Source organism: Scyliorhinus canicula, chromosome 2 (assembly GCF_902713615.1).
Source record: "Scyliorhinus canicula chromosome 2, sScyCan1.1, whole genome shotgun sequence".
Classification (NCBI taxonomy): Eukaryota; Metazoa; Chordata; class Chondrichthyes; order Carcharhiniformes; family Scyliorhinidae; genus Scyliorhinus; species Scyliorhinus canicula.
Window position 1 is genome coordinate 231,221,880 of NC_052147.1, and position 27,199 is coordinate 231,249,078.

The 27,199-nt window shown below is 47.9% G+C and overlaps 1 protein-coding gene across 6 annotated transcripts in view; it reads left to right on the forward strand.

The window, feature by feature from the left end:
• The window catches only part of LOC119962017 (retinol dehydrogenase 7-like), a 57,874-nt gene extending 40,182 nt beyond the window's left edge, over positions 1-17,692 (forward strand). For 3 of the 6 annotated variants that reach the window (XM_038789765.1, XM_038789764.1, XM_038789769.1), the window contains 4 exons: positions 2,823-3,081; positions 9,022-9,185; positions 9,479-9,579; positions 17,200-17,692. In XM_038789765.1, coding sequence (XP_038645693.1) covers positions 2,823-3,081; positions 9,022-9,185; positions 9,479-9,579; positions 17,200-17,409 — 734 coding nt within the window. In that variant the 3' untranslated portion in view covers positions 17,410-17,692. Of the gene's footprint in view, positions 1-2,822; positions 3,082-9,021; positions 9,186-9,478; positions 9,971-17,199 lie in introns of those variants that run through there. The other 3 variants (XM_038789766.1, XM_038789768.1, XM_038789770.1) reach the window with 3 other exon arrangements.
• Positions 17,693-27,199: the final 9,507 nt, after the last annotated feature.

The following is a 27,199-nucleotide window of genomic DNA, read 5'->3' on the forward strand; positions in this document are numbered from 1 at the left end:
TTCAGGACAGGGGTCTTTCCTGGGATGGGCTCATTTGCCTGCTCTCCCCATCTGCATCCTTTAAACCCTTTAAACAGCCAAATCTGTGTGTAAAGATTGACATTTTCTCATAATAAAATGAAAGTATTCTCCTTTGTAATCCTAGACCATTTTACAGTCACTTGGTATCTCAGAAATACACATTCCTCAAAATAAAGTGTAAGTGTTCTCATCTGTACCCCTGAACCCTTAAAAAGTCTGTCAGAATGCCATGTTTAAAGATCATGGCAGCAGGGTAGCATGGTGGTTAGCATAAATGCTTCACAGCTCCAGGGTCCCAGGTTCGATTCCCGGCTGGGTCACTGTCTGTGTGGAGTCTGCACGTCCTCCCCCTGTGTGCGTGGGTTTCCTCCGGGTGCTCCGGTTTCCTCCCACAGTCCAAAGATGTGCGGGTTAGGTGGATTGGCCATGCTAAATTGCCCGTAGTGTCCTAATAAAAGTAAGGTTAAGGGGGTGTTGTTGGGTTACGGGTATAGGGTGGATACGTGGGTTGAGTGGGGTGATCATGGCTCGGCACAACATTGAGGGCCGAAGGGCCTGTTCTGTGCTGTACTGTTCTATATCTATGTTCTATATCTATATCTGTGGTATGAAGGTAAAGTTACCCTACACAGCTGCACTTTCTAAGAAGAGCTTCAGAACAAAGACAGCCTCGTTAAAAAAAACTATGGAAAACGACCTGCTACCCTGAGTTAACGGACCCATGCAGAGCTATAGACATAAAAGATATGGGGCGGGATTTTCCGCCCCGGCACGTTTCTGCCCAGACCGGCCGGCGGGATTCTCCGTTACGCCAGCCGGTGAATAGAGTTTTCCCATTATGGGGCAGCCCGACGCCTTCGGGAAACCCCCGGGTGCCAGCATAACGGAGAATCACTCCGGCGGAGAATCCCGGCCCTGATTCTTCACTTTTATATTCAATTCCATGCCCCGGCCTGCCAAACAGAAAGCTTTGAGCAGGCAATGGGGCATGGGATTGAATATAAACAATGCAGATCAAAGCTTTCAATCTTTTCTGCATGCACACAGACTTCTATACTTTAAAGAACAATGGAACTGAATGTGTGAAACCATTTCACTTTAAAAGCATTACCTTTTTCCCACAGACTTTTAAACCTTTTTCAAATTCATTTTTACGGAATGTAGGCTTTGCTGGCTAGGCCAGCATTTGCTGCCATTCCCTAATTGAAAATGTGTTGGTGCGTTACCTTCTTGAACCACTGCAGTCTTTATGGTGTAGGTACACTCACAGTGCTAAAAAGGAGGGAGTTCCAGGATTTTGACCCAGCGACAGTGAAGGAGCGGCGATATATTTCCATGTCAGGATGATGAGTGACTTTAAGTAGAACTTCCAGGTGGTGGTGTTTCCAGGTACTTGCTGTCCTTATCCTTCTATATAGCTTGGAAGGTGCTGCCTAAGGGACAACACAGTGACACAGTGGTTAGCACTGCTGCCTCACAGTGTCAGGGACCTGGGTTCAATTCTGGACTTGGGTGACTGTGTGGAATTTTATGTTCTCCCCATGCCTGCTGCTCCAGTTTCATCCCACAGTCCAGAGATGTGCAGGTTAGGTGGGTTGACAATGCTAAATTGCTACTTAATGTCCAAAGATGTGCAGGTTAGGTGGGTTACAGGAATAGGGCAGTGGGCCTGGGTGGGGGTGCTCTTCGCTGCAGACCTGATGGGTCGAATGGCCTCTTCTGCACTGTAGCGATTCTCTGATTCTAAGGAGCTTTGGTTAGTTCCTGCAGTGCATCTTATAGATGGTACACACTGATGCCTCTTTCAGTCGGTGGTAGAGGAAGTGAATGTTTGTGGATGGGGAGTCCATCAATGGGGCTGCTTTGTCCTGGATGGTGTTGAGCTCCTTGAGTGTTTTTGGAGCTGCACTCATCCATGAAAGTGGGGAGTATTCCATCACACTACTGACTTCTGTCTTGCAGGTGCTGGACAGGCTCTGGGGAGTCAGGAGGTGAGTTATTGGCCGCAGGATTTCGAGCCTCTGACTTGATTTTGTAGCCACAGTACTTTTATGGCTGGTCAAGTTCAGTTTCTGGTCAATGGTAACCTCCAGGATGTTGATAGCGGGGGGATTCCGTGACGGTATTGCCATTTAATGTCAAATTTGGCATACTGACAGACCTTTTAAAGGGTTTAGGGCTACAGATGCGAACACTTTCACTTTATTTTGAGAAAACTTTAATTACATACTGACGTAACTGGTTAAAGGGTTTAAAGGCTGCAGATGGAGAGAATAGCCAAATGAGCCCCATCTTTGGAAGGACCCCCGGCCAGAGCCCTTCCAAACTGGCACAGGCCCCCCTGACCCCCAACTCCCATGAAGGCCCCCCCCCACCCCTTTGGCACCCTGGCGGCGGTTGTTGGAAGGGTACTTACCATCTTGCCACCCCTCGTATTGCAAGCCCCCAGATCCATATGCCTCAACGCTTTCACCAAATCACACCAGCAGGACACTTGGCTGGGAGGGGCTGCATGGTCCTGCCGGGTCTGGGCGGGAAGCTCGATGGGGACATTGGGAAACCTGCTATGGCCGTTGGGGTGGGGTTGGAAACCCGTGACGTGTCTGCTGCTTGGCATGAATCCCGATATCAGCCCATGCGGGATTCTGCGAGCCTTCGCGATTTTGCTGTCTAGTGGGCGGCCCCAGGGAATCTCAGCCGTGATCGTTAACATAGTAAAGCCATAGTAATGGATCAATATTTAACAAATGGCCCTCCACAGGCAAAGCAAAATTATTCAACATTGTTTATTCACCCTGCAGGTCTATGGGGTTTAGTGAACAATGCTGGAAGAGCAAATCCAATAGGACCCACTGAATGGCTAACTGTGGAAGACTTTACCAGTGTCTTGGATGTTAATCTAGTGGGACTCATTAATGTCACCCTTCATTTCCTTCCACTGGTGAAAAAGGCAAAGGGAAGGATTGTGAATGTTTCCAGTGTCATGGGCCGTATTTCGTTTGCTGGCGGTGGATACTGTTTGTCGAAATGTGGAGTGGAGTCTTTTTCAGACAGTTTAAGGTGAGTTCCTAGTAAGTGATCTGACAAGCAAATTGCAAATTACTGCACTGAAAAATTTCATTGCATTGCAGAGTCATTAAAGCACTGACGGAGGCCGTTGGGCTCCATCAGTGCTTGGGCATCATGACTGAATTTACACAGGGTCTTCCCAATTTCCCAACCCCATAGCTTTTGCAGAGGTTGGCAGAACTTCTAGGGAAAAGCCACAAATCGGTGTGTTATGCATTTGTATAGCCTCCCTGATCTACCTGTGGAAATTTCAAGTGTATTGCATTTCTTTTCAACCACTTTATTGTACCGAATCCCAAATGAACTGTGCTGGTTCATTAGAGTGCCAGTTACCCAAGTTGTATACACGATACCTATGTATGGTAAAGTTCACTCCACTGCTTTCTTTTCAGGACAGTGTGACCTCTGCTCTTAACCACACAGCTCCTGTGAGTGAAAGAAGTGAAATAGTGCAGATCAGATTGTACCTTTGAGGTTAAATCAGCAATAAATTAGAAAAATGCGCCTGTAAATTCACAACTAGTTAAAGGTGGTGTGCAAAAGGTGAGGAAGTCTTCCTGGTGGATTGGGAGTCAGTAGGAGTGGCCTTTCCTGTATGGGGAGCGTTTTGGACCTGGGAGAGGAGGCTGAATTCAGCTTGGATGACAGCTGTCTAGGGAGGTCAGGACATGGCTATCTGTGCAAGGAAGGGTGGTGGATGTCTAGGGTTTGTCAAGACATGGCTGTGCGTGGAAGGAAGGTCAGATTGCAATAGACTTAAGAGGTTTTGTGGGAGACAGAGGGAGGGAGCTGAAAGGCACAGGGAAGGTCAATCTCTACTGAAGGTATATCAAACATAAAAGGCAACAGACCAAGGTGATTGAAGATAGATCAACGTTGACATTGGGAGAGTCCAGGATAACCGAGGGGAGGTAAACGATGATAGAGGGCGGGTCAAGGATGATGGCTGTTCGATTGAGGGTGACTGGGATGAGTGCGTGTGTTGGTCGAGGGGTAGGGGGTGTAATGGGGGGGCGGGGAGGGGGCGAGGGGCGGGAGTGTGTCATGCCCCAAAGTGTCGAGGGGGTGGGGGAAACTCTACGTTGACAGACAGTTGATCAGGGCTGATGTTGGGTGGTTTGAAGGTCATCAAAGGCATGGCAGGGGAGATGGTGGCTTGGATGATGGAGGGAAGATCACATGTGATTGAGGGAGGGTGCAGGATGGGGTTACGAGGATAGGGCAGGGGTGGCCGGAGGAGTGGACATGGTAGAGTGCTCATTCGAAGGGTCAGAGTAGACTTGATGGGCCAAATGGCCTCCTTCAGCACTATAGGAATTCCATGCAAAGGAGTAGATGCCTGTCCAGACGCTATTTAAATGTGGCCACACCTCTGAGGTAATTGTGGGGTCAGCAACTTCCCACATAATTGGCCAGGCCCCCTCAACTGTATACAGCTAATTGGCCAGCTGGTGCATGATTGCAGATGGCCAGTTTCTGAGCGCCAGTTCTGCATTTCTGCAGGATTAGCGGGATCGTTCCCCACCCTTGTAGCACCGGGAATGACCCTGATATCTAACGGTACTCTGTTGCTATTACAGGCCCCAGTGGAAATGTGCCACTGCCAGGGTGCTAAAGTGCCTGGATTGCACCCCCCCCCCCCCCCAAAGTGCTGTTCCACCTAGTCCCTGTTTGTGGGGACCAGTATTAATTGCACTCAGCTGAGGTCTCCTCGGCGGGCCGGAGCGATGCAGGGTGGCCATTTGATCCGGCATCAGCATGGCTAAGTGAATTTTAAACTTACTTACACATGCGAGAAGATCACAATGTCTCACGGGAACTGGCAAGACACATCACCGTGGTTTGAAGTCCAAGATCTCGAGTGCCCGCGTCAGGATATTTTGCTGTGGGGATGGCGGTGTGTTGTGGTATTGTACATTGAACTTGTAATCAGAGACCCGGGTTAATGCCCCTGGGGAACACGAGTTCAATTCCCACCAGAGCAGATAGTGGAATTTAATCTCAGTAAAATCTGGAAGTAGAAGTCGAACAATGACCTGGAAAATATTAGCAAAACATTTGGTTCAAAGGGGAGAAAATATGCTGTGCTTATCTTGCCTGGCCTGCACGTGACTCCAGCTCCACAGCATGTGGTTGATTCTGATTGGCCAAACAAGCCATTCATTCCAAAAGGTAATAAATGCTGGCTCAGCATCAACATCGAAGGAATAAAAAAAACTATGCTTAAACGTTAGTGAGAATACTGCAGAGTTGCTTTGAGGGACCGCATTCTCCTTAGTTGTCTGAAGCATGTCAGACTTTCAGGGACATCCCAAAGCTGTGCTGGATGACTGGTAACTTCTAGGTTAACTCTATTTATGCTGTATTTGGAGGCCCAGCCCAAGGTGCGAGCCAAGTCCCTGAGTTCAATGATCTCTATGCTAAGCTGAGCTTGTCCGGTCCACTCTATTTGATGACGTCATTCGCCATTCCTCCCCGTGTTCCTGTTAATTGCTTTTTATTTCTATACATGTTAATTAAGGATTTTTTAAAATCCACATATTTTAATATTTTATTTTAGTTTCTGTCTTAATCCAGTCGTAGTCATTTATGTCGCCAGCTGAATATTTAAATTTAAAGTGAAGGATGTTAAGTGCTTTTAACTTCCTGGTTTGATTTGTGAAAATACTTCAATGTGATTGAGCTCTCGACAGTTTGCTAACAACAGTAGCAAGACATCCCCTTGACTTGGCACCAGATGTAAAGTGCCATCAGTAAAGGGAAGAAACCATGCCACCCAACGAGATCTTTACAAACAACTTTCTTCAAAGTCAGTGGTGAGTATTCTCGCTTTTGCCACTGACTGCTAAATCCAAGCCAAGAGAACGAGAATGCTTTCTTCACATTGGAATGTGTCAATAAGAATATGCTTCACGAGATAAAGGTTTCAATGTTTAGGTGTGATGTTTATTTACATAGAAAAATGTATTCTTCAATCATGATTCGAAAATGGGCGGAACAAATGCAGGTCACATCGGCTGCATGCACAGTACCAAAGGAACATTGGCTTGTAAAGTGATGTTCTCACCTCAGCTACTCCAGAAAGAAAATATTTTAAATGCTCTCTGAGAGGAACCATTTCCTCGGGTGCATTTGCACTGCATCCAGGATAGTTTGGTGTGACTACAGCCAGATTCCAGTGTCAGGGTCAAACCTGTCATGGAAATAGAAACAACCAGACTTTCTAATGGAGCAAGACTGACTCAGCTTCAGTCAATTGGACATTCAAGTTTTGATTTAGAGTCCAATTTTCATGTTACGCAAACAGTTTCCAATGGACAATTTCGAGCGGGGGGATTCTCTGGGGCTGCCAGCCAGTGGCGGGAATCCCGATGGTTTGCTGAATCGGGCGGGAGGCAGAAAATGGGGTTCACACCAAGAATCCTCCCCACACTTGCCTCCTGGGGTCGATGGGTGTCCTTCATGGGGGTTGGGGAGGGGCTTGAAGTGGCTGCGCCTGAAGGGGGGAAATGGAGGTGCCGAGGTGGGGGGATTGAAGGGGGTTACTGAGGGGGGTGGACCCTTACCAGAAATCCGGAGGGGGGTACTGAGATCAGAGCGCCCTTTAAAATGGGACCCTGCTCTTGGAGGAGCGGGACCTGTCCAGAGGGATTAGGCCTCACTCCTCTCAGGTCTGTGATTCTCTTAAAAAAATTTACCACGTGCCATTGAATGGCACAAACACCCTGATAAAAGAATTTCCAAATGTCATTGCATGGCAATGTCAGGTTCACGCCAAGTACCAGTGGGAAGCGCACACAATTTTTCTGCTGGCAGGAGTGGGAGAATCGCAGTCAAACAGTCTGAATGCACCTTTTGATAAGCGTCAGAGGGCTGAACATTGGCCGCCGATGGGATCTTTCGCTCCCACAGCAGTCAATGGGCCATTTGCCTACACACTGGCCACAAAACCGGGGACCTGCAGGCGAGGTCCACCTTCGACAGGACCCAGAAGATTGATGAGAAAGGACGGAAAATCCCACCTGTAACTATTTGACCATTAAATAAAAGCAGAAAATGCTGGAAAAACTCAGCAGAACTGGCAGCATCTTAAACCAGTTAATATTCAGGTTGATGAAATGTTGAGCACGGTTGAATGGGATGGACACAGAGTGCATTTTGGCGCGTTTAGTGGCGTGATTATTGGCGCCTGCAGCGCCATGAAATACATCGCTATTTAAAGGCACTTTACCATATTTTGACCTCAATAAGGAACGCCCTGTCGAGGCTGAACCTAAATAATTTCTTGCAATGACGAGCTCAGCTCGCCAGTGCAGGAAACATTCGCGGATCGAGGCGCCATTTTTAAAGGCAGCCTCAATCTTTCGACCCCAACAGCATCCCCATCGTGGCCTCCAGATGCCCCCACTGCATCCAACTTACTTCTTACATGGTCCTAGAGCCCCCCCCCCCCCCCCCCCCCCCCCTCTTAAGGGCAAGACACCTCCTGGCTCGATCCCTGGCTTAAGCAACCTGGGCACCTAGCCAGCCTGGCGGTGCCACACGAGGGTACCATCGTGCCCAGCGATGACCACCCAGGGATCGCTAATGGCCTGTGAGAGCCCTCCAAATGGCGGGGAGACCCATTCCCCCCCCCCCCCCCACCCCCAGATGCTGTAAGCCTGGTGCAATTTGTCGACACCAGTACTAAATGGTGCCATAGCGAGGTCTCCCAGCCGAGGCCATTAGTTCCTGGGCCCCGGGAGAATCTGCGCAGTGATATTTAAATGAACCTGATGTCACTTAAATATATTAATCTGGATCTCACCCAGCGAGGATGAGATCCAGATCACTGTTGTCTGGCTAGATTTTGTTAGATCTCGCGAGGCTTGTCGAGTGCCGCAAGAGGCCTCTTGCAAGATATAATGGTCTTGGCATGTCACCAGGTTAGGCGTGATGAGGCCAGTAAATCGCGCCTGTCCTCTACCTGCAAAGGGATCTCCGTTTTGCTGGGCCGACATTTCTGTTTTTTCCGCCCAAAATGTTGCCTTTGGTGAGAAAAGTGGTGTCAGCTCCAAAAACGGCTTTTCCTGATGTAGCCAAATTATAAACAAAGAAAAAAGATCTCCCCAACTACATCGAGAACCCTCCCTTCCTCTGCAGATTCGGAACAACCGCCCCATGCACAAATAGGGAACCCTCCCTCCCCCCACCAGACACAGGGAAGTCTTCCTCCAAGGGACACAGGGAACCATGCCACATGGACCACTGCAAAGGATGCCCCACTTGGCATTGCCTCCTGGCAGTACCCCTTGGCACTGCCACCCTAGTGCTGGGGGATTTCCACAGGGATGTGCTTGAGGCAATATCAGGGAGCAATGCCAAAGGGCAATGTTAGGGCATGTTCCTACCTACCTGTACGGCCCTGGCAGGTCAATTGCACCAAGTTCACATCGATCCAGACCTCTTATAAACCTCACTGACGTGTAGAGATCCAAATGCAGGCAAGCCCACTAATGATATTGAAATGTATTTAAATGATGTTCCCATCATTACCGGAGGTGAGTGGTGACAATCATAGCGTGAGATCTCGCCCGCGAAAATCTCGTTTCACAGCACTTGTAGGAATTTGCAACTCTCTTTGCCTCAGGCGCAGATAACGATGGGGGTGCAAAATCTCGCCCTCTGTCTCCACAGAAGCTGCCAGAACTGCCACGTACATCCAGCATTCTCTGTTTTTATTTCAGATTTTCCAAATCAGCAGAATTTTGTTTTTGGGATTGACGGAAGCGTCAGACAAATCCCCACGTAAAGGAGAAATTAGAATTGAATATTTTGAGAGACAGTAGTTGCTGGAGCTTTTCCTCTTCCAGCTTAACATACTTTCCTGCAGCATTTGCCAAAGCTTTAGGAGAGGTAGATCAAATTGAAATCTTGTGACTTTCTGTGCAGGAGGGATATGCAGCACTTTGGAATCAAAGTCAGTATTATTGAACCAGGTTTCTTCAAAACAGAAACGACAAACTTAGAACTTATTGAGAAAAATCTTCGCCAGCTGTGGGAGAGACTCACTCCTGAAACCAGGAATCACTATGGACCAGAGTATTTTGATAATTGTAAGTATGTTTACTAGTAACTCATTTGATCAAATGAATAAATGCCCTTATTTTCAGTGGATCATCCTGTTGTGACAAATCTGTTATTTGACACTTATTTTCAGTGTTTTAATATTTTAAATGCACAGTTTTTGTTTCAGTGTGAGAATATACATTGCTTTATTTGCCAACACACAGTTAAAACTATAAGTTCGAAACAAGGCATAATTCCTATTCACAAAGTACGATTGTGCTATCGAATAAGATGCTTTAAACAACATTTTCAGTATAACTTGCAATTGCTTGTTTTCCAGACATTAAAATACAACGCTTCACAATGCTTTCACTGTGTTCTACTGACCTTGAGAAGGTGACTAGCTGCATGGACCATGCTCTAACAGCCAAGTATCCAAGGGCACGTTACACTGCTGGCTGGGATGCTAAGTTTTTCTGGATTCCTATCTCCTATGCACCATCTTTTCTGGCAGACTGCATGCTACGTTTGTTGTTACCTACCCCTGCGTATAGTTTGAGAAAATCAAAACCCAGAAACATAATTGATGTATAAGTGTAATAGAATTGTACATTACACTGGCATAGGCATTGCATGTACCATTAATATCCAACAACATTTTTCTAAGTTTTCAATTGGGCAATGTAGATCTTGTTCACAAATAGAATAACTAGAGGTTTGTGCTTAAATTTTATTCTGTCTAACTCTCTTGGCAACTCACAAGTGAGAAACTGAGGAATAGGTTAGAGAAATCAGACTTATGCCTGAAATAATAAAGTGTAGCTAATTTCTCCTCCTGTTTCTTAGATAAACGTGCTTCGGTTCTTAATTTGAAAAGGTTGTAAGAGCAGTCCTTTTTGTCGAAGTGGGGCGAGATTCTCCATCCCGCCAGCCCCGTTTTCCTGCACGGCGCACCCTCGCCGGTAGTGGGATTCTCCATTCCCGCAGTATTTTATGAAGGTTGAATCATGTTTGACTAATTTGTGAGAGTTCTTTGAAGATAAAACACCCAAAGTGAATAATGGGAATCGTGTAGATACAATATATCTGGATTTCCGGAAGGCATTTAATAATCATAGATAGTACAGAAAGAGACCATTCGGCCCATCGAGTCTGCACGACCCTTGGAAAGAGCACCCCACCCAAGTCCACACCTGCACCCAACCTTTTTGGATACTAAGGGCAATTTAGCATGACCAACCATCTAACATCTTTGGACGGTGGGATGAAACCACATGGAGGAAACTCACGCAGGCACATGGAGAACGTGCAGAGAATGTGTAAGATCACACCTGGAGTATTTTGCAGTTTTGGTTCCCTTATTTGAGGCAATAAAGAGAAGGTTCACTAGATTGCTTCCAGAGATGAGGGGTTTGTCGTATGAGGGGAGATTGAACAGTTTAGGCCTATACTCTCTAAAGTTTAGAAGAATGAGGGGAGATCAAATGAAGGTGTGCAAGATGTTAAAAGGTGTGGATAAAGTAGGCATGGAGCAGATGCTTCCTCTTGTGGGGCATTTGAAAATGAGAGGTCATAATCTTAGCAAATGACAGAGCAAATTTAAAATAAATTTGAGGAGAAACTACTTCTCCCAAAGGGTTGTGAACCTGTGGAATTCGCTATAATCTTTATTAGTGTCGCAAGTAGACTTACATTAACACTGCAATAAAGTTACTGTCCAAATCCCCGAGTGACCACACTATGGCACCTGTTCGGGTACACTGAGGGAGAATTCAGAATGTTCAATTCACCTAACAAGCATATCTTTCGGGACTTGTGGAAGGAAATGGGAACACCCAGAGGAAACCCACACAGAGACTCCACACAGACAGTGACCCAAGTGGGAATCAGACCCAGGACCCTGACGCTGTGGAGCAACAGTGCTAACCACTGTGCTACCGTGCCACCCTACCGCACTACCTCAGTGTACGGAGGATGCAGGGACAGTGAGTCAATTTAAGGAGGGGTAGACAGATTTATAATTTGTAATGGGTTGAATGGTTATGGTTAATGGGCTGGAAAGTGGAGTTGGGGCTTGATGTGTTGGATAAGCTGGGTCTGCAAGGACTGCATTTACTGTAGCAGTGAGAGAGACAGGCTTCCAACACTTGAAGAAATGCAACTCGATTTTATTGAACTCTTAACTATCATACATACTTTAACTGTGGGTTGACGCTATGCTGACTTGACTGGAGACCTGAGGCTAACCTGACCAGACTATCTTACTACCACATGGTGTATGTTCTAGTTGTTGCTCACTGACTGTCTTAGAGGCTGGATCCCAAGAGAGTGGGAAAACTAGTGCCCTTTGGCTTTATAGTGGTTGTGTCCTGTCTGGTGATTGGCTGCTGTGTTCTGTGTGTTCATTGGTCATCCTGTGTGTCAATCACTGCTTGTCTGTGCACCATCATATACCTGTGTGTATATTATGACAGGGCTATAAGTGGATCAGCCATGATCACATTGAAGGTGTTTAGTCTCGGGGGCAAGTTGCCTACTCCTGCTCCTAGATCATGTGTTCTAGGGAAGAGATGCTCTGGTTTCACAATCCAGCTCTTGGTCTGTAGCATTGTAGGTAACAGATGAGGAACAAATCAGTCATGGTAGAATGGCGGAGCAGACCCGATGGGTCGAATGGTCTAATTCTGCTCCTATATCTTGTGAACTTATGCAGAGTCTAAAGACTTATAGATGGCGCTGAAAATGTAGCATTACATAAATAATTGCAATCCAATGGGTAGCACCAAAAGTTGCATGAAATCCCTTGAGTACCTTCTTCTCTTCTTGCCGCACACATTTCTCGAGTTGCTGGAGCAGTCTCCAACTGTCTGATTCCAGATCAGTGTCCTTTCTCCCCACAGGAACGTCCACGGCAGAATCAGAAAGTGTTTTGTCTTTCGCAGCACATGATTTCCTTCATTAAACTTCGCTCTATCCACGTCAAGCTGCCAAACTAATGTCAGCATGTGAAAATCAGTTCAGAAAGGCCACCTGAAACCTCAATAATATACGACATACATTAATGATCTGGAAGAAGGAACCAAGGGCATTGTTGCTCAGTTTGCATATGATGCAAAGATATGTTGGGGGACAGGTTGTGTTGAGGAAACAGGGAGGCTGCACAGGCTAGGAGGCTGGACAAAGAAGTGGCAGATGAAATACAATGTGGAAAAGTGTGAGGTTCTGCACTTTGGTCGGACAAAATTAGGCATAGACTATTTTCTAAATGGCAAAAGGCTTCAGAAATCAGAAACACAAAGTGACCTAGCAGTCCTAGTTCAGAATTCTCTTAAGGTTCAGTTGGCAGTAAGGAAGGCAAGTGCAATGTTTGCATTCATGTTGAGTGGGCGAGAATACAAGAGCAGGGGTGTACTTTTGAGGCCATATAAGGCTCAGTTCAGACCCCATTTGAAGTATTGGGCCCCTTATCGAAGGAAGGATGTGCTGGCCTTGGAGAGAGTACAGAGAATGTTCACAAGTATGATGCCTGGAATGAATGACTTGAAGGAGCCTGTTTGAGGACACTGGGTCTGTACTCATAGGAACATGGGACATAGAAACCATGAATGGCAGATGAAGTATAATTTGGATAAGTGTGAGGTTATTCACTTTGGAATCAAAACAGGAAGGCAGATTACTACCTGAATGGTTGCAAATTGGGAGAGGGGAGTGTGCAGTGGGACCCGGGTGTCCTTGTGCACCAGTCGCTGAAAGTAAGCATGCAGGTGCAGCAGGCGGTGAAGAAGGTTAATGTTCATTGCGAGAGGTTTCGAGTATAGATGCAGGGATGTGTTGCTGCAATTATACAGGGCCTTGCTGTAGGCATACCTGGAGAAATGTGTGCAGTTTTGGTCTCCTTCTCTGAGGAAGGATGTTCTTGCTCTCGAGGGAGTGCAGGGAAGGTTTACCAGACTGATTCCAGGAATGGCAGGACTGTCATATGAGGAGAGATTGACGAGCTTGAGATTGTTCCCACTGGAGTTCAGAAGAATGAGGGGTGATCTCATAGAGATTTATAAAATTTTAACAAGACTAGACAGGGAAGATGCAGGGAAGATGTTACCAATGTGTCCAGAACCAGGGGTCACAGTCTGAAGATTCAGGGTAAACCATTTTGGACAGAAATGAGGAGACATTTCTTCATCCAAAGAGTAGTGAGCCTGTGGAATTCATTACCAGAGGAAGTAGTTGATGATAAAAATTGAACATTCACGAGATGGCTAGATATAGCACTTGGAGAGAATGGGATCAAAGGCTATGGGAGAAAGCAGTATTAGGCTATTGAGTTGGATGATCAGCCAAGATCATGATGAATGGCGGAGCGGGCTCGAAGGGCCAAAAGGCTTCCTCCTGCTCCTATCTTCTATGTATCTATGCATGTAAACATAAGTACATGGGAATTAGGAGCAGAATTAGGTAATTCAGCCAATCAAGCCTGCTCCACTAAACAATCAGATCATGACTGATCTGTTCCTGGTGTAAAAGTCCACTTACATACGTATTCCCCATACCCCTTTACCCCTCTTTTAAATCAGAAATATATCTATCTCCTATTTGAAACCATCTAATAGTCGATGGAGTTCAGACAGATGAGGAGGGATCTCATAGGCCGTGATAGGGTGAACGTGGAGAGAATGTTTCCACTAGAATTCAAGGGCACAGCATCAGACTGAAGGGATAATCCTTTAAAACAGAGATGAGGAGGAATTTCTTCAGCCAGAGGGTGGTGAATCTGTGGAACTCATTACTACAGAAGGCTGTGGAATTCAAGTAACTGAGTGCCTTTAAGACAGAGATGGATAGGTTCTTGATTAATAAAAAGATCAGGGGTTATGAGGAAAAGGCAGCAAAATGGGGATGAGAAACATATTAGTCATGATTGAATTGGAGAGAGACTCGATGGGATGAATCGTCTAATCCTGCTCCTATGTTTCATGGTTTTATGGATTAATAATTTTAATTAAGATAGGCTTTGGATGTTGTGTGCAATTTGGGGGTTGGGAAGGATATAAATAACAATGTAAAATTGCAGCATAGATTTGCTCCAGTCGTAAAGGTGACAAAGGTTTACATTTGCTAAAAAGAGACTCCAGAGTTTGCACTCTTTTCTCTGGAGAAGTGAAATGATGGTCTGACAGAAGTCTTCAGTTATTATGGAATAACTATAGCCACAGAATGTTTCAATATGTGAGATGGTAACAAGAGTCCACATATTAAAATTGGTCACAAAAGTCTGAAGGTGAGAAAAATTGCTTTATATAGAGTGTAAAACTCTGCACAAAGCCTGGCTGAAACAGTGTGAATATATATTTTAAGTTGGCAATTAAATGTTTCAACAAGGGGGAATGTTCAAAGGAAGGCGGAATGAGCAGGAATGGAATTAAATGTGTGGAGGAACGGTTGATAAACTGATGGGCTCATTTTTTCACTTGCAATTTTCTCTGATTCTCCAATATTTGAGATTGGAAAAACGGAGACATCGGCTTGTTCCTTTTTAACTCAGAAAATCAAAATGAAAGATGTTCACACAATATACCAATTGGATTTGGATTTTGTTTATTGTCACATGTACCAAGGTATAGTGAAAAGTATTTTCTGCGAGCAGCTCAACAGATCACTTTTGATTACTGATCACAATTGCCAAACATGTTCCAAAATATTCTTACCATCAAGGTACATATGCAATAAATATGTTTTAATTAGCATGGCAAATACATGTTACAACAGGTTGCCACAAGTCATGAATATATTTCTAAATACCACCAGGAAATAATTTTCATGCATGAAAACGTAGAGATTAGGGGGAAGAGTAGGCCATTCAACCCTTCGAGCCTGTTCTGTCATTCAGTGTGATTATGGTTGATTGTCCATTTCAATGCCACATTGCCGCTTTCTATCCATCCCACTTGATGTCAATAAAATCTAAAATATTATCTGTCTCTTTCTTGAATATATTCAGTGACCTGGGGCGGAATTCTCCCCTACCCGCCGGGTAGGGGGTCCCGGCGTAACGGAGTGGCGCCAACCACTTCGGCGTCGGGCCTTCCCAAAGGTGCGGAGAATTCCGCACCTTTAGGGGCTAGTCCGCGCCGGAGTGGCTCCCGCTCTGCCGACTGGCCCCAAAACTGGCGCCAACGACCTTTGGTGCCACGCCGCCCGGTGTCGGGGCTGGCTGAAAGGCCTTCGCCAGTCGGCGTGAGTCCGCGCATGCGCCGGAGCGTCAGCGGACGCTGACGTCACCACCGGCGCATGTGCGGTGGAGGGGGTCTCTTCCGCCTCTGCCATGGTGGAGGCCGCGGCGGCGGCGGAAGAAAAAGAGTGCACCCACGGCACTGGCCCGCTGGCCGATCGGTAGGCCCTGATCGCGGGCCAGGCCACCGTGGGGGCACGCCCCCGGGGTCCGATTGCACCGCGCTCCCCCCCCAGGACACCGGGTGCCCGCTCGCGCCGCCAATCCCGGCGGCACAGAGGTGGTTTAAACCACGTCGGCGGGAGAGGCCTAACAGCGGCGGGACTTCGGCCCATCACGGGCCGGAGAATCGCCGCGGGGGGCACGCCAATCGGCGGGGCGTGATTCCCGCTCCCACCGATTCCTGGGTGGCAGAGAATTCCGTCCACGGCAGGGGCGGGATGTACGCCGGCCCCGGGCAATTCCCCGACCATGCGGGGGGGTCGGAGAATTCCGACCCTGGCCTCTACAGCCACCTGTGGTAAAGATTTCCACAGGTTCACTGCCCATTGAGTGAAGGAACTTTCCTCATCTCACTCCAAAATGGCCCACCCTGTATCCTGACACTGTGTCTCCTGGATCTAAACTCCTCAATCAAGGAAAATATCCTCCCTGCATCTGGTCTGTCCAGCTCTGTTCAACGTTTCTATGCCTCAAAAACATCTCCTCTAATCCTTGTAAATTCTGGGCAGCACGGTGACCCAGTGGGTAGCACTGTTCCATCACGATGCTGAGGTCCCAGGTTCGGTCCAGGCTCTGGGTCACTGTCCATGTGGAGTTTGCACATTATCCCCGTATTTGCGAGGGTTTTGCCCCCACAACCCAAAGATGTGTAGGTTAGGTGGATTGGCCACTCTAAAATTGCCCCTGAATTGGAACAAAAAATGAATTGGGTACTCTAAAAAAAATTTTAAAAAAAAATCTTTGTAAACTCTAGGATATATGGACAGCACGGTAGCTCAAGTGGACAGCACTGTGGCTTCACAGCGTCAGGCTCCCAAGTTTGATTCCCCGCTGAGTCACTGTCTGTGCACAGTCTGCACGTTCTCCCCGTGTCTGGTTTCCTCCTACAGTCCAATGACGTGCAGGTTAGGTGAATTGGCCATTCTAAATTGCCCTTAGTGACCAAAAAAAAGGTTAGGAGGGTTTATTGGGTTACGGGGATAGAGTGGAAGTGAGAGCTTAAATGGATCGGTGCAGACTCAATGGGCCGAATGGGCTTCTTCAGCACTGTATGTTCTATGTAAATCTATGTATATATATAGGCCCATGCAGACCAATCTCTCTTCATAGGACAGTCCTACCAAACCCCGTAACAGCCTAGTGAACCTCCCCTGCACTCCCTCTGTGGCAAGTTTATCATTTCTAAGGTAGGGAGTCTAAAACTGCACCCAACATGCCAAGTGTGGTCTCACCAAGACCCTGTACAACAGCAGTAAGATACCTACTTCTGAACTCTAACCCTCTTGCAATGATGGCCAACATACCATTTGTCTTCCTAATTGCTTGTTGCACCTGCCTCTCCGCTTTCATTGACTGGTGTACAAGGACACCCAGGTACCTTCGTGCATCCACACTTCCCAATATATCACCATTTAAATAATATTCTTCCTTTCTGTTTTTCACACCAAAGTGTAAAACTTCACATTTAGCCACATTATACTGCATCTGCCCCATGTGTTTGCCCCACTCATTCAGCTTGTCTAGATCAACTTGAAACCTTCTCATTTCCAAATATCAGCATTTCAATTAATTTTGTTTTGCAATTATATTTCACACATTACTGTTAACAGGTGATGGAGAATGGCATTCACTTTGGAAAAAAGCTGGATCCTATTTTACAACCAAAAGTGCTTGATGAAATGAGAGTGAAGTATCAGATCTATGAGCTACCCTCTGTCATCAATGTTTCATTGAAGGGAATTAAATGGGGAACGTCTGTTGGATTTCCTCACAGATGTAGCAGACTTCAGGAAAACTGCCCCCTCGGATCTGAAGGCTGAAGTTCTTCGTTACCTACGCCACCTTCCGTGCTCAAGAGAGGAAAATGGGACAATTATTTTCAACAATGATTTGCATTTCACAGTGGTTGACAATTAACTTGATGTCAATGTATCATCCATTACCTGGTTAATTTCACTTAGAATTGTGTTAATACTTATATGTCATTGCTTCAGATTTGTTGACATGAATATCAAGTAAGTCTCGCATTGTGCTTGCATCAATGTTTTAAATCCATTCAAAAAACTCTATTAAAATATTCTTCATCAGATTGAAAGTTAAAAATCCTTGGCTGGATTCTCCCTTCCTGAGACTAAGTGTTGACGTAGGGGCATGATTAGTGGAGTTCTACGACAGAAAACTGGCTCTGCACCTGGACCGTTAGTGGGCTAGCACCGGCGCCACGTGGAACATGAAGGATTCCAATGAAAAGCGATGTCAGATTCGCTAGGGTTGGCACTCGAGAGGCTGACAAGCTGCAGCCACATAGTAGCACGTCACTCCCCATACACACTCATCCCAGCCAACGGGATGGCACTGGTTGTGCTGGAGCACACCCATCCCATTAATGGGTTGGCTGGGGCCAGAAGGTACCTCGGGGTGTATCCGGGGGTCATACGACATGTGGTACGAAGTTCACAATGGGCAGTTAGCGGCGTGCGCAGCCACATAGCTGCCTGGTAGGTTTCGGCAATGGTGTTCTGTTCCTGTGCAGCCCACCTCACAGCCCACCTCCTGGCTACCCTCCCCCCCCGGCCTTGGCAGAAGCCCCTGGGCCAATGGCACAACCATCAGCACACTATGGCGATATTGGGCACTTTCCGTTTCTTCCCTCCCCCCCTCATCAACCATGGCAGCTGTTTCATGATCTTTGAAAGCACAAGTGAACCTTGTCGTCGTGAAGACAGAGAACCATAGAGGCCCCAGAGAATACCGAGTCAGGCTTGCTAATGATGTACCAACACCTTCGCTAATGATGTACCAACACCTTTTACTCTACGTGCAGAGTGGAACACATTGACCCCGCTGTCGAGGCACTGGAGAATTGCGATTTGGCCTCAAACTGGCACTCACCACTAATTCGTCGTCAACACCGAATTTCCTCTGAATCGCATTTTGCAATTCTGGGGCGGGATTCTCCGACCCCACGCAGGGTCGGAGAATTGGCGGGAAGCGGCGTGATTTCCGCTCCCGCAGGTCTCCTAATTCTCCCGCCGGTAAAAAACCGGCGTTGTGCAAATCCCGCCGGCAGCCTGTGAAAACAGCTGGCGCCGGCGGGATTTCATTTTTTAAAAACTCACCTTTAAATCTCCGGCCCGGATGGGCCGAAGTCCCGCCGCTGGGAGGCCTTCTCCCGCCGCCGAGGTGTACACCACCTCAGAAACGGCGGACTCAGCGGCGCGAGCGGGCCCCCGGGGTCCTGGGGGGGGCGGGGGGCGATCGGACCCAGGGGGGTGCCCCCACGGAAGCCTGGCCCGCGATCAGGGCCCCCCGCTCACTCCGCGGGGCAGTGCCGTGGGGGCACTCTTTCTCCTTCCGCGCCGCCACGGCCTCCGCCATGGCGGACGCGGAGGAGAACCCCGCATCGCGCATGCGCCGGCAGTGAGGTCAGCGGCCAGCTGCCGCTGACGTCACTGCCGGCGCATGCGCCGACCGCCGAAAGCCTTTCGGCCAGCCCCGCTACCGACTGCGCCGGGTGTTTGCGCCAGTCTACCGGTGCAAACTGCTCCGGCGCGGGGCTGGCCCCCAAAGGTGGGGAGAATTCCCCACCTTTGGAGGAGGCGCGACCCCTGAGTGGTTGGCGCCACTCCCCTACGCCGGCACCCTCCGTCACGCCGGGTAGGGGAGAATCCCGCCCCTGGTGTCTGCCGACGGAGAATCCCGCCCACTATGTTAACTATTGCAGCTTCAAACATATTATCTAGTAACAGTCATTTTGACAAAAGTTACAAATAGTTGGTTCATGACGCAGAGCAAGGCCAACAACGTGAGTTCTATTCGCATACCAGCTGAGGTTATTCACGAAGGTTCACCTTCTTAACCTTTCCCTTGCCTGATGTGTGGTCATCCTCAGGTTAAATCACCACCAGTCAGCTCTCTCTCTCAAAGGGAAAAAACAACCTCTGGTCATCTGGGACTATGGTGGGTTTCGCTCCCGCAGGGAGTGGGGAGAATGTGGAACTCACTCTCACAAGGAATGGGGAGAATGTGGAACTCTACCCACAATGAGTGGGGAGAATGTGGAACTTGCTCCCACGGGGGGGTTTGGTGAATGTGGGCATCGCTCCCACAGGCCGTGCAGAAAATGTGGAATTCGCTCCCACAGAGGGTGGGGGAAATGTAGAACCTGCTCCCACAGGGGGTGGGGGAATTTGGAACTTGCTGCCAGCAGATGTGCCGAGCTGCCATAATCCCAAAAGGAAATTTGAAAAAGCTGCCAGAATGGTTTGGCAATTTGTGTTTTATGAGGAAGTTTTTTGAAATCAGGCAGTAACTTCTCAGAACAATTGTGATGATTTAACATTAAAGTGAAACATCTATCAAAACATTTTTTTTTTACATAGTACACTGAAACACAGGAATACAGTTAACAACACTTCTTAAACATTTCTGAATAGATCTTAGTTTCAACAATTCAGTTAAACCACCCTTCAAATGGCAACAATCCTCATAAAGTTTCCTCATAAATGTATAAAATGGCAGTAACTTTACCACACAATGCTCTGCAGCTCTAACAGTTCTCTGAGAGTGACAACAATTAGCTCTCCAGGTTTGACCTTATCCACACTCTGGGAGGAATTCACAATTTTTGAGACTAAGTGCGGTGCCGGGCAGCTCCGGAAGCGTCTTTCCCGCTCTCCAGAATGACGGGATTCCACACCGGATTCTGTGCTTGGAATCTCATTAATTCTGCACAGGTGCGTTCCCCCTCCGAAACACCTGGCTGGCCAGCAGCTGATTCGTCCGCACACCGTCAGGTGTCCAGGCAAGATATTTAAATACCAGACCAGCACACTCATATCACTCACTCCTACCCACGCGTCTTCAACAGACGATGCAGGATGACCAGATCCCAAATGCAAAAGGCTAGCAGGCTCAAGAATAAGGCAGCATCAGGTTTCAACATCAGGGACCTCGAGGCCCTCATTCAGGGAGTTGAGGCCCACTGGCATGTGCTCTACTCAGGGATGGCTCAAAGAAGCAGGTCAGCCTTACCTCTCCAGCTGGGAGGCCATTGCTCAGGAGGTCAACACGGCTGCCACCTCTCCACGAAGTTGCATCAAGGGCACAAAGCAGATGTATGATCTCAACTGTGCTGCCAGGGTAATTCCACTCTGAGCTCCTTTCACTAGCAAACTCTCAGCATGGTATCATGTGCTCAAATGGCTACTCTCTTCCTGGATCTCACACATTCAGTCACGGGTGACACATACCAACAAGTCTTTCAAATTGTAAAGTTCCTATCTGTCCTGTTGCTCACACTCTATTCTCTGTTCCTTCTGGGGAGGGTGCACCACACGCAGGGGACATGCATTTTACTCAACCTCTGCTCTATCCACTCTGAATATCATGACAGGCAGCATGGAATCCTTGGTCCAGTAGGTCCTGCTGGATTTGCACTCAGCCATGCACTCCATGCACACTCTGCTGGGCACCGTAAGGATGTAGGTCAAATGGGGACGAGGCACATTGATCTCCTTCCGATGCCCACCTCCTTCAGGAGTAAGGTCAAGAACCTGTGGTACCCACTGGGAGGATGAGCATTTGGCGGACCCCCCAGAAGACCTCCATTCAAGATACTACAAGGATGTGCACCTCTCAAATTCCCCTCTGGATGTGCTGGCACCAACTCCAGCAGCACAAACCACTGAGGGTGTTTCTGCCCCTGAGCAGGAGTCCCTTATGAGGCCAGGGACCTGGGATGTCTTCTCATTCTCCCCTCTTCCATGACATCAGCACACTCATGTCCCTCAGCAGCCCCCTGGCAGCTGCACCTCCTCATCTTCAAATTCTGGGGAGAGCTATCCCTGCTCCAGTTCACCTTCTGGCAGGCCTTCACCTCTCTGCATAGCCAGATTGTGAAAGCATGGCAAACTGCAATCGTCTGGCAAACCCTTCCTGGTGCATATTACAGAGAGCCACCCAAGTGATCCACTCATCAGATTGTCAGCAGTCAAATGGCCTGCTCTATAATGGTGCTTGTGGTGGAGTGAACAGCGTTGAACCTTTCCTTGGCTGGCGTCTGAGGGCAATGCAGCAGAGTCATGAGCCAGTGTTTGTACCTCAGCAAACATCCCTGCCAGCTTTCTGGCCCCTCAATGATCCCAGGCATTTGTGAGTGGCTGAGGATGTAGATGTCATGGCAACTTTCTGGGAACCTTGCAAACAGGTGCAGAGGTTGCTTTTGATGGTCACACGCCATCTACATGTTGGCGGAATGGAAGTCCTTGCTCTTGATGAACATGAAGGGCTGCTGCCTGGGAGTCCATATATACACCTAGGTGCAGTCTATTGCTTCCTGCACTCATGGGAACCCAGAGATAGTTGTGAAGCCCATGAATCCCTGAGCCTGGCTATCCTAGTCGTGAGCAAATTTCACATAATAATGGGCCCCCCTGTAAAGAGCATTGACAACCACCTGAATGCTGTGATGTGTTGCCGACTGATCCACACCGATCTCCAGTTAATCCTTGGAAAGACCAAGATGCAAAGAAATTGAATGTTGCTGTCACCTTCAGGGCAGATTTCAACAGTGCTAACAGGTGTGTATTGTGGAGAAATATATCCACAGTCTGTGCCCTAGCCCCATAACTCAACTGTGACCTGCACCCGTGCCAACTTAACTGGTGTCTAACTTTCTGGTCTTAAAGGCCCTAATTCTACTCCCAGGTGGTTGTCCAGATGTACAGCAGGAGAGGAGGCGGCCTGTTGTGACTCCGGCCCTGCGACAGGGATCCCCGTTGGCGCATGTCTCCTGGGGCGACCCGCCCTGGATGGGCCCGGCCACTACTGGGCATCCCAGGTGGCGTGGTGCCACCCTGTTCTGCCCGCTGCCCACCAGATGCACCAGGAACAGGAAGGGTGGTGTCCGAGGTGCTGAGCTGTTCTGGCACCTCCCCTGTGGGGATCACCGGCACAGGCCCCAGCACCTCCTCCTCCCTCTGGGTGCCCGATGGCCCCGGGCTACTCCATGGGATGGGGATGCGAGCGGAACTATTCCCTGAGGTCCCCCCTACCCCCCGCCACCTAGTCCTGCCAGTCCTGGAGGCTCGCTCTGGTCTCGACCAGGATCTGCACGTTCACAGCCATGGAGCACAGGGAGTGGACTATCTGGGACTGTGGCACCATCCTGAGGGTCTGTGCCACGTCAACCACGTCTGGGCCATGTCCTTCTGGGACTGGGCCACCTCCCTCCGGGACTGGGCCACCCCGCCCAGTGTCTGTGCCACGCTGGCCAGTGCCTGGGCAATGCTGCCGACAGTCTCAGCCATGGGCTTCTGTGACTGGGCCACGCTGAGGAGCGCTGCTGCAATGCCCAGATGGCTCTGGCATATGGTTGCCTGTGAGAGAGCAGCCTTGTATGGGCCTCGGCTCCCACCTGCACAGGATGCTCCAGGCCTTGCCCACTCTGACCCATTTCTGACACCGTCGCCCCCATTGCCTCCACAGCAGAGAGCACCCGTGCGGTGTCGGTCTGGGTGGCACGCATGACTGGTACCACCCCGTGCTCCTGCACGTGGATGGCACCTCCACCTGCGCCCGCAGATGCTGGAAGCCGGCCGTCATCCCCTCCTGTAGTCCTCGGGCTCTGATTGCATCTCCACTGGGGCTGGGACTGGATGTTCCAGGAGCCAGGACCCGCCTGGACAGCAGCTGGTTTTTATGGCCAGCCTGCCCTCCGACTGTCCGGCGCCTCGGCTGCTCCTACCTCCACCTGCTGTACCGGATGCGATGTGTGATGCGGACCACAGTGTCTCAGGAGCCTTTTCACTAATTTTCCCGGAGAATTCGGCAGCTGGCGTCGGAGCGGCGGGGCGGGATTCATGCCACTGCCCGGCGATTCTCCAACCCGGCGGGGTGTCGGAGAATTCCTGCCCCATGTGTTTCCAGTTGAAAGTGGGGGTGAGGTTTGAGGTGATAACTAATCTTTGACCTGTTTTTGTTGTGGGTGAGACATCACTATCATTTTAATCATGGAGGCATCAATTATCACTATCCAGTGTAAAGATCGCAAAAATAACTTCAGCATTTATGACTTAAGAATTGAGGACATTTAAAATTAAGAAATTAAATTAAAATAAATAAAATAAAAGAAAAGCAAAAAAGGTGATGAAAGGAGACTGATTATGGATTGCCACAGGCTATTATGGATATAGCCACTCGATTTCCTGAAGCCACCCCATTATATTAGAACCAAGAGAGTGGTCGAGAAATTAACCACGTTCTTTACAAGATATGGCTGACCAAAAGAGATACAATCGGGTTTAGTCCTTTTGCATTGGATTCTGGATTTGAAGCTAGAAGACTACTAACATCAATCCAAGAAAAGTTATTAAGCAAGAATATCAGGCACTTTTGGACTACATATCACATCTCAGAGAAAGACGAAATGAGACTTGTAAGGGGCCAAGGAAACATTTAAAGGTAGCACAGCAAAGAATGAATGCAATGGCTGATAGGAGAGCAAAGACATGTAGCTTTGCAGCAGGGGAGAATGTGTTAGTGTTATTATGTGCGTCGGATGAAACATTGAAAGCTAGATTTGGTGGACCATATGAGATGACAGAAAACTGAGTGAATTAAATTATTTGGTATGCACTCCAGATAGATAAATCTCAGAGTATGTCCTATTAACATGCTGAAGAGATATTGGAATAGAGGAGATGAGGACAAGCATGAGATCTTGGTAGTAATGAAGCAAGGAGAAGAGGAAGGGTTAAATTCTGAATTTTCCTCTAATTCATTTGGGGCAGCACGGTAGCATTGTGGATAGCACAATTGCTTCACAACTCCAGGGTCCCAGGTTTGATTCCGGCTTGGGTCAGTGTCTGTGTGGAGTCTGCACATCCTCCCCATGTGTGCGTGGGTTTCCTCCGGGTGCTCCGGTTTCCTCCCACAGTCCAAAGATGTGCCGGTTAGGTGGATTGGCCATGATAAATTGCCCTTAGTGTCCAAAATTGCTCTTAGTGTTGGGTCGGGTTACTGGGTTATGGGGATAGGGTGGAGGTGTTGACCTTGGGTAGGGTGCTCTTTCCAGGAGCCAGTGCAGACTCGATGGGCCGAATGGCCTCCTTCTGCACTGTAAATTCTATACTAATTTTATGACAATGAGGAGATACTGGAAAATTAAAACAACTGGTTAAGTTATCTTCCAGATAGGGGCAGCACGGTGGTGCTGTGCTTAGCACTGATGCCTCGCGCCGCCGAGGTCCCAGGTTCGATCTCGGCTCTGGGTCACTGTCCATGTGGAGTTTGCCCATTCTCCACGTGTTTGAGTGGGTTTCCCCTCCCACAACCCACAGATGTGCAGGGTAGGTGGATTGACATGCTAAATTGTCTCTTGATTGGAAAAAATGAATTGGATACTCTAAATTTATAAAAAAAAAGTTATCTTCCAGATAAGAGCAGAGGCGAATTGGAAGAGTTATTGCAGTCTTATAAATGTATTTATGTGAATAAATTAGGTAGAACGGAATTAGCGATGCATGATGTAGATGTGGGTGAAACAGTTTAAATAAAGCAACACCCATATAGGTTAAATCCAGCAAAATTATCACAAGTAGAGAAGGAATTTTAAAAATGCTCCAAAAAGACACTGTTGAATTGAGTTCTATTTCTCATAGAATTTACAGTGCAGAAGGAGGCCATTCGGCCCATCGAGTCTGCACTGGCTCTTGGAGAGAACACTCTACCCAGGTCCACACCTCCACCCTATCCCCATAACCCAGTAACCCCACCTAACACTAAGGTAAATTTTGGACACTAAGGGCAATTTTAGCATGGCCAGTCCACCTAACCTGCACATCTTTGGACTGTGGGAGGAAACCGGAGCACCCGGAGGAAACCCAAGCAGACACGGGGAGAATGTGCAGACTCCGCACAGACAGTGACCCAAGCCGGGAATTGAACCTGCGACCCTGGAGCAGGGGTTGGGGGACATCATGCAGGGCTGGAAGGTACAGCATAAAGCCTTTTAATGATATTTAAATATATTTAAATTAATGGATATAAGCCTCATGCCCAGAAATCTGACCATGTCATTGGTGGGTTATGGGGAAGATCTCATTCAGAGATCTCGCTGGTGCAAATCATGTTATGGCCCTCTTGCGAGAGTTTGTGGACGTAACAGGATTCGTGCAAGTGTTGAACCAGCCCGTTAAACCGCGCTCAATATGTTTCCATTTTTGAAGTGGAAACAAGAGGTCACATAATAACGTTAATCACTAGAATTTAAACATTAGAAACAATTGCTTTATGTAGAATGTGGAATTCTCTGCGCAAACCATGGAAAATAAATGATTGAAAAAGGAAAACATTAAAAGTAATGGGGAATGAGAAACAATGGAATTAAATGTGGAGTGAAACACTTGATGGGTTAAAGTCAAATACGCAACCCACAAACCAACTGCCAGAAACACGTCTGGAACACACCCGTCAATCACCCACCAGGAGATCATCGCACCCTATTGATATGCAGCAGATCTATTGTGAGTAGCTCAGATCAAGCCAGACTCTCGGGCACCCAGAGTTTCTGCTATTACGTTATATGGGAACAGGTTATGTGCAGACCACACGACCAGGTGGCCTGTCAAACAGTCATCATCTGGACCATTGGGTGCTGAGACCGCCTCCCGAGGCATTATTGGCAGAAAGCCAGAGGAAATGGCAAAAGGGCACAAAGGGAGGAGGGTCCACATTAATTCTTACCAACTTTTACAGATGCACCACAGAAAGCATCCTGTCTGGCTGCATCACAGCCTGGTATGGCAACTGCTCAGCCCAAGACCACAAGAAACTTCAGAGAGACGTGAACACAGCCCAGTCCATCACACGAACCTGCCTCCCATCCACTGACTCCATCTCCACCTCCCGCTGGCTGGGGAAAGCGGGCAGCATAATCAAAGACCCCTCCCACCCGGCTTACTCACTCTTCCATTTCTTCCATTGAATGGAAGATACAAAAGACAGAGAACACGCATGAACAAGCTCAAACACAGCTTCTTCCCCGTTGTTACCAGACTCTTAAATGACCTTCTTATGGACTGACCTGTTTAACACTACACCCCTGTTTGCTTCATCCGATGCCGATGTTTATGTCGTTACATTGTGTACCTTGTGTTGCCCTATTATGCGTTTTCTTTTCTTTTCTTTTCTTTTTATGTACTTAATGATCTGTTGAGCGGCTCGCAAAAAAATACTTTTCACTGTACCTTGATACACGTAACAATAAACAAAATCCAAATCCAAAATCAGGCACCAGAGGCACACGAGTAGCAAAGAATCCAGGCAGAGGAAATCGAGACATCTGAAAAGGAAGGAAGAAGCTGCCAGCAAGACTCACCTTTGTGATAACGGACCAGAGGGACTCAAGAATCAGACCCACAGTTCAATCAAGCCATCTTTTCAGATAGTATAACCGAATTATGGCTGTTTCTACTTTTATATATTTTGGGATTCATTTATGGATTAATTGGGTGTTTAATAAAGATTGTTGAATTTATACTTGTGTTTGTCCTTTGTTCTCGCTATTAAAAGGCACCGAGGTAAAATCTTTGAGTAAGTAAACTGGTT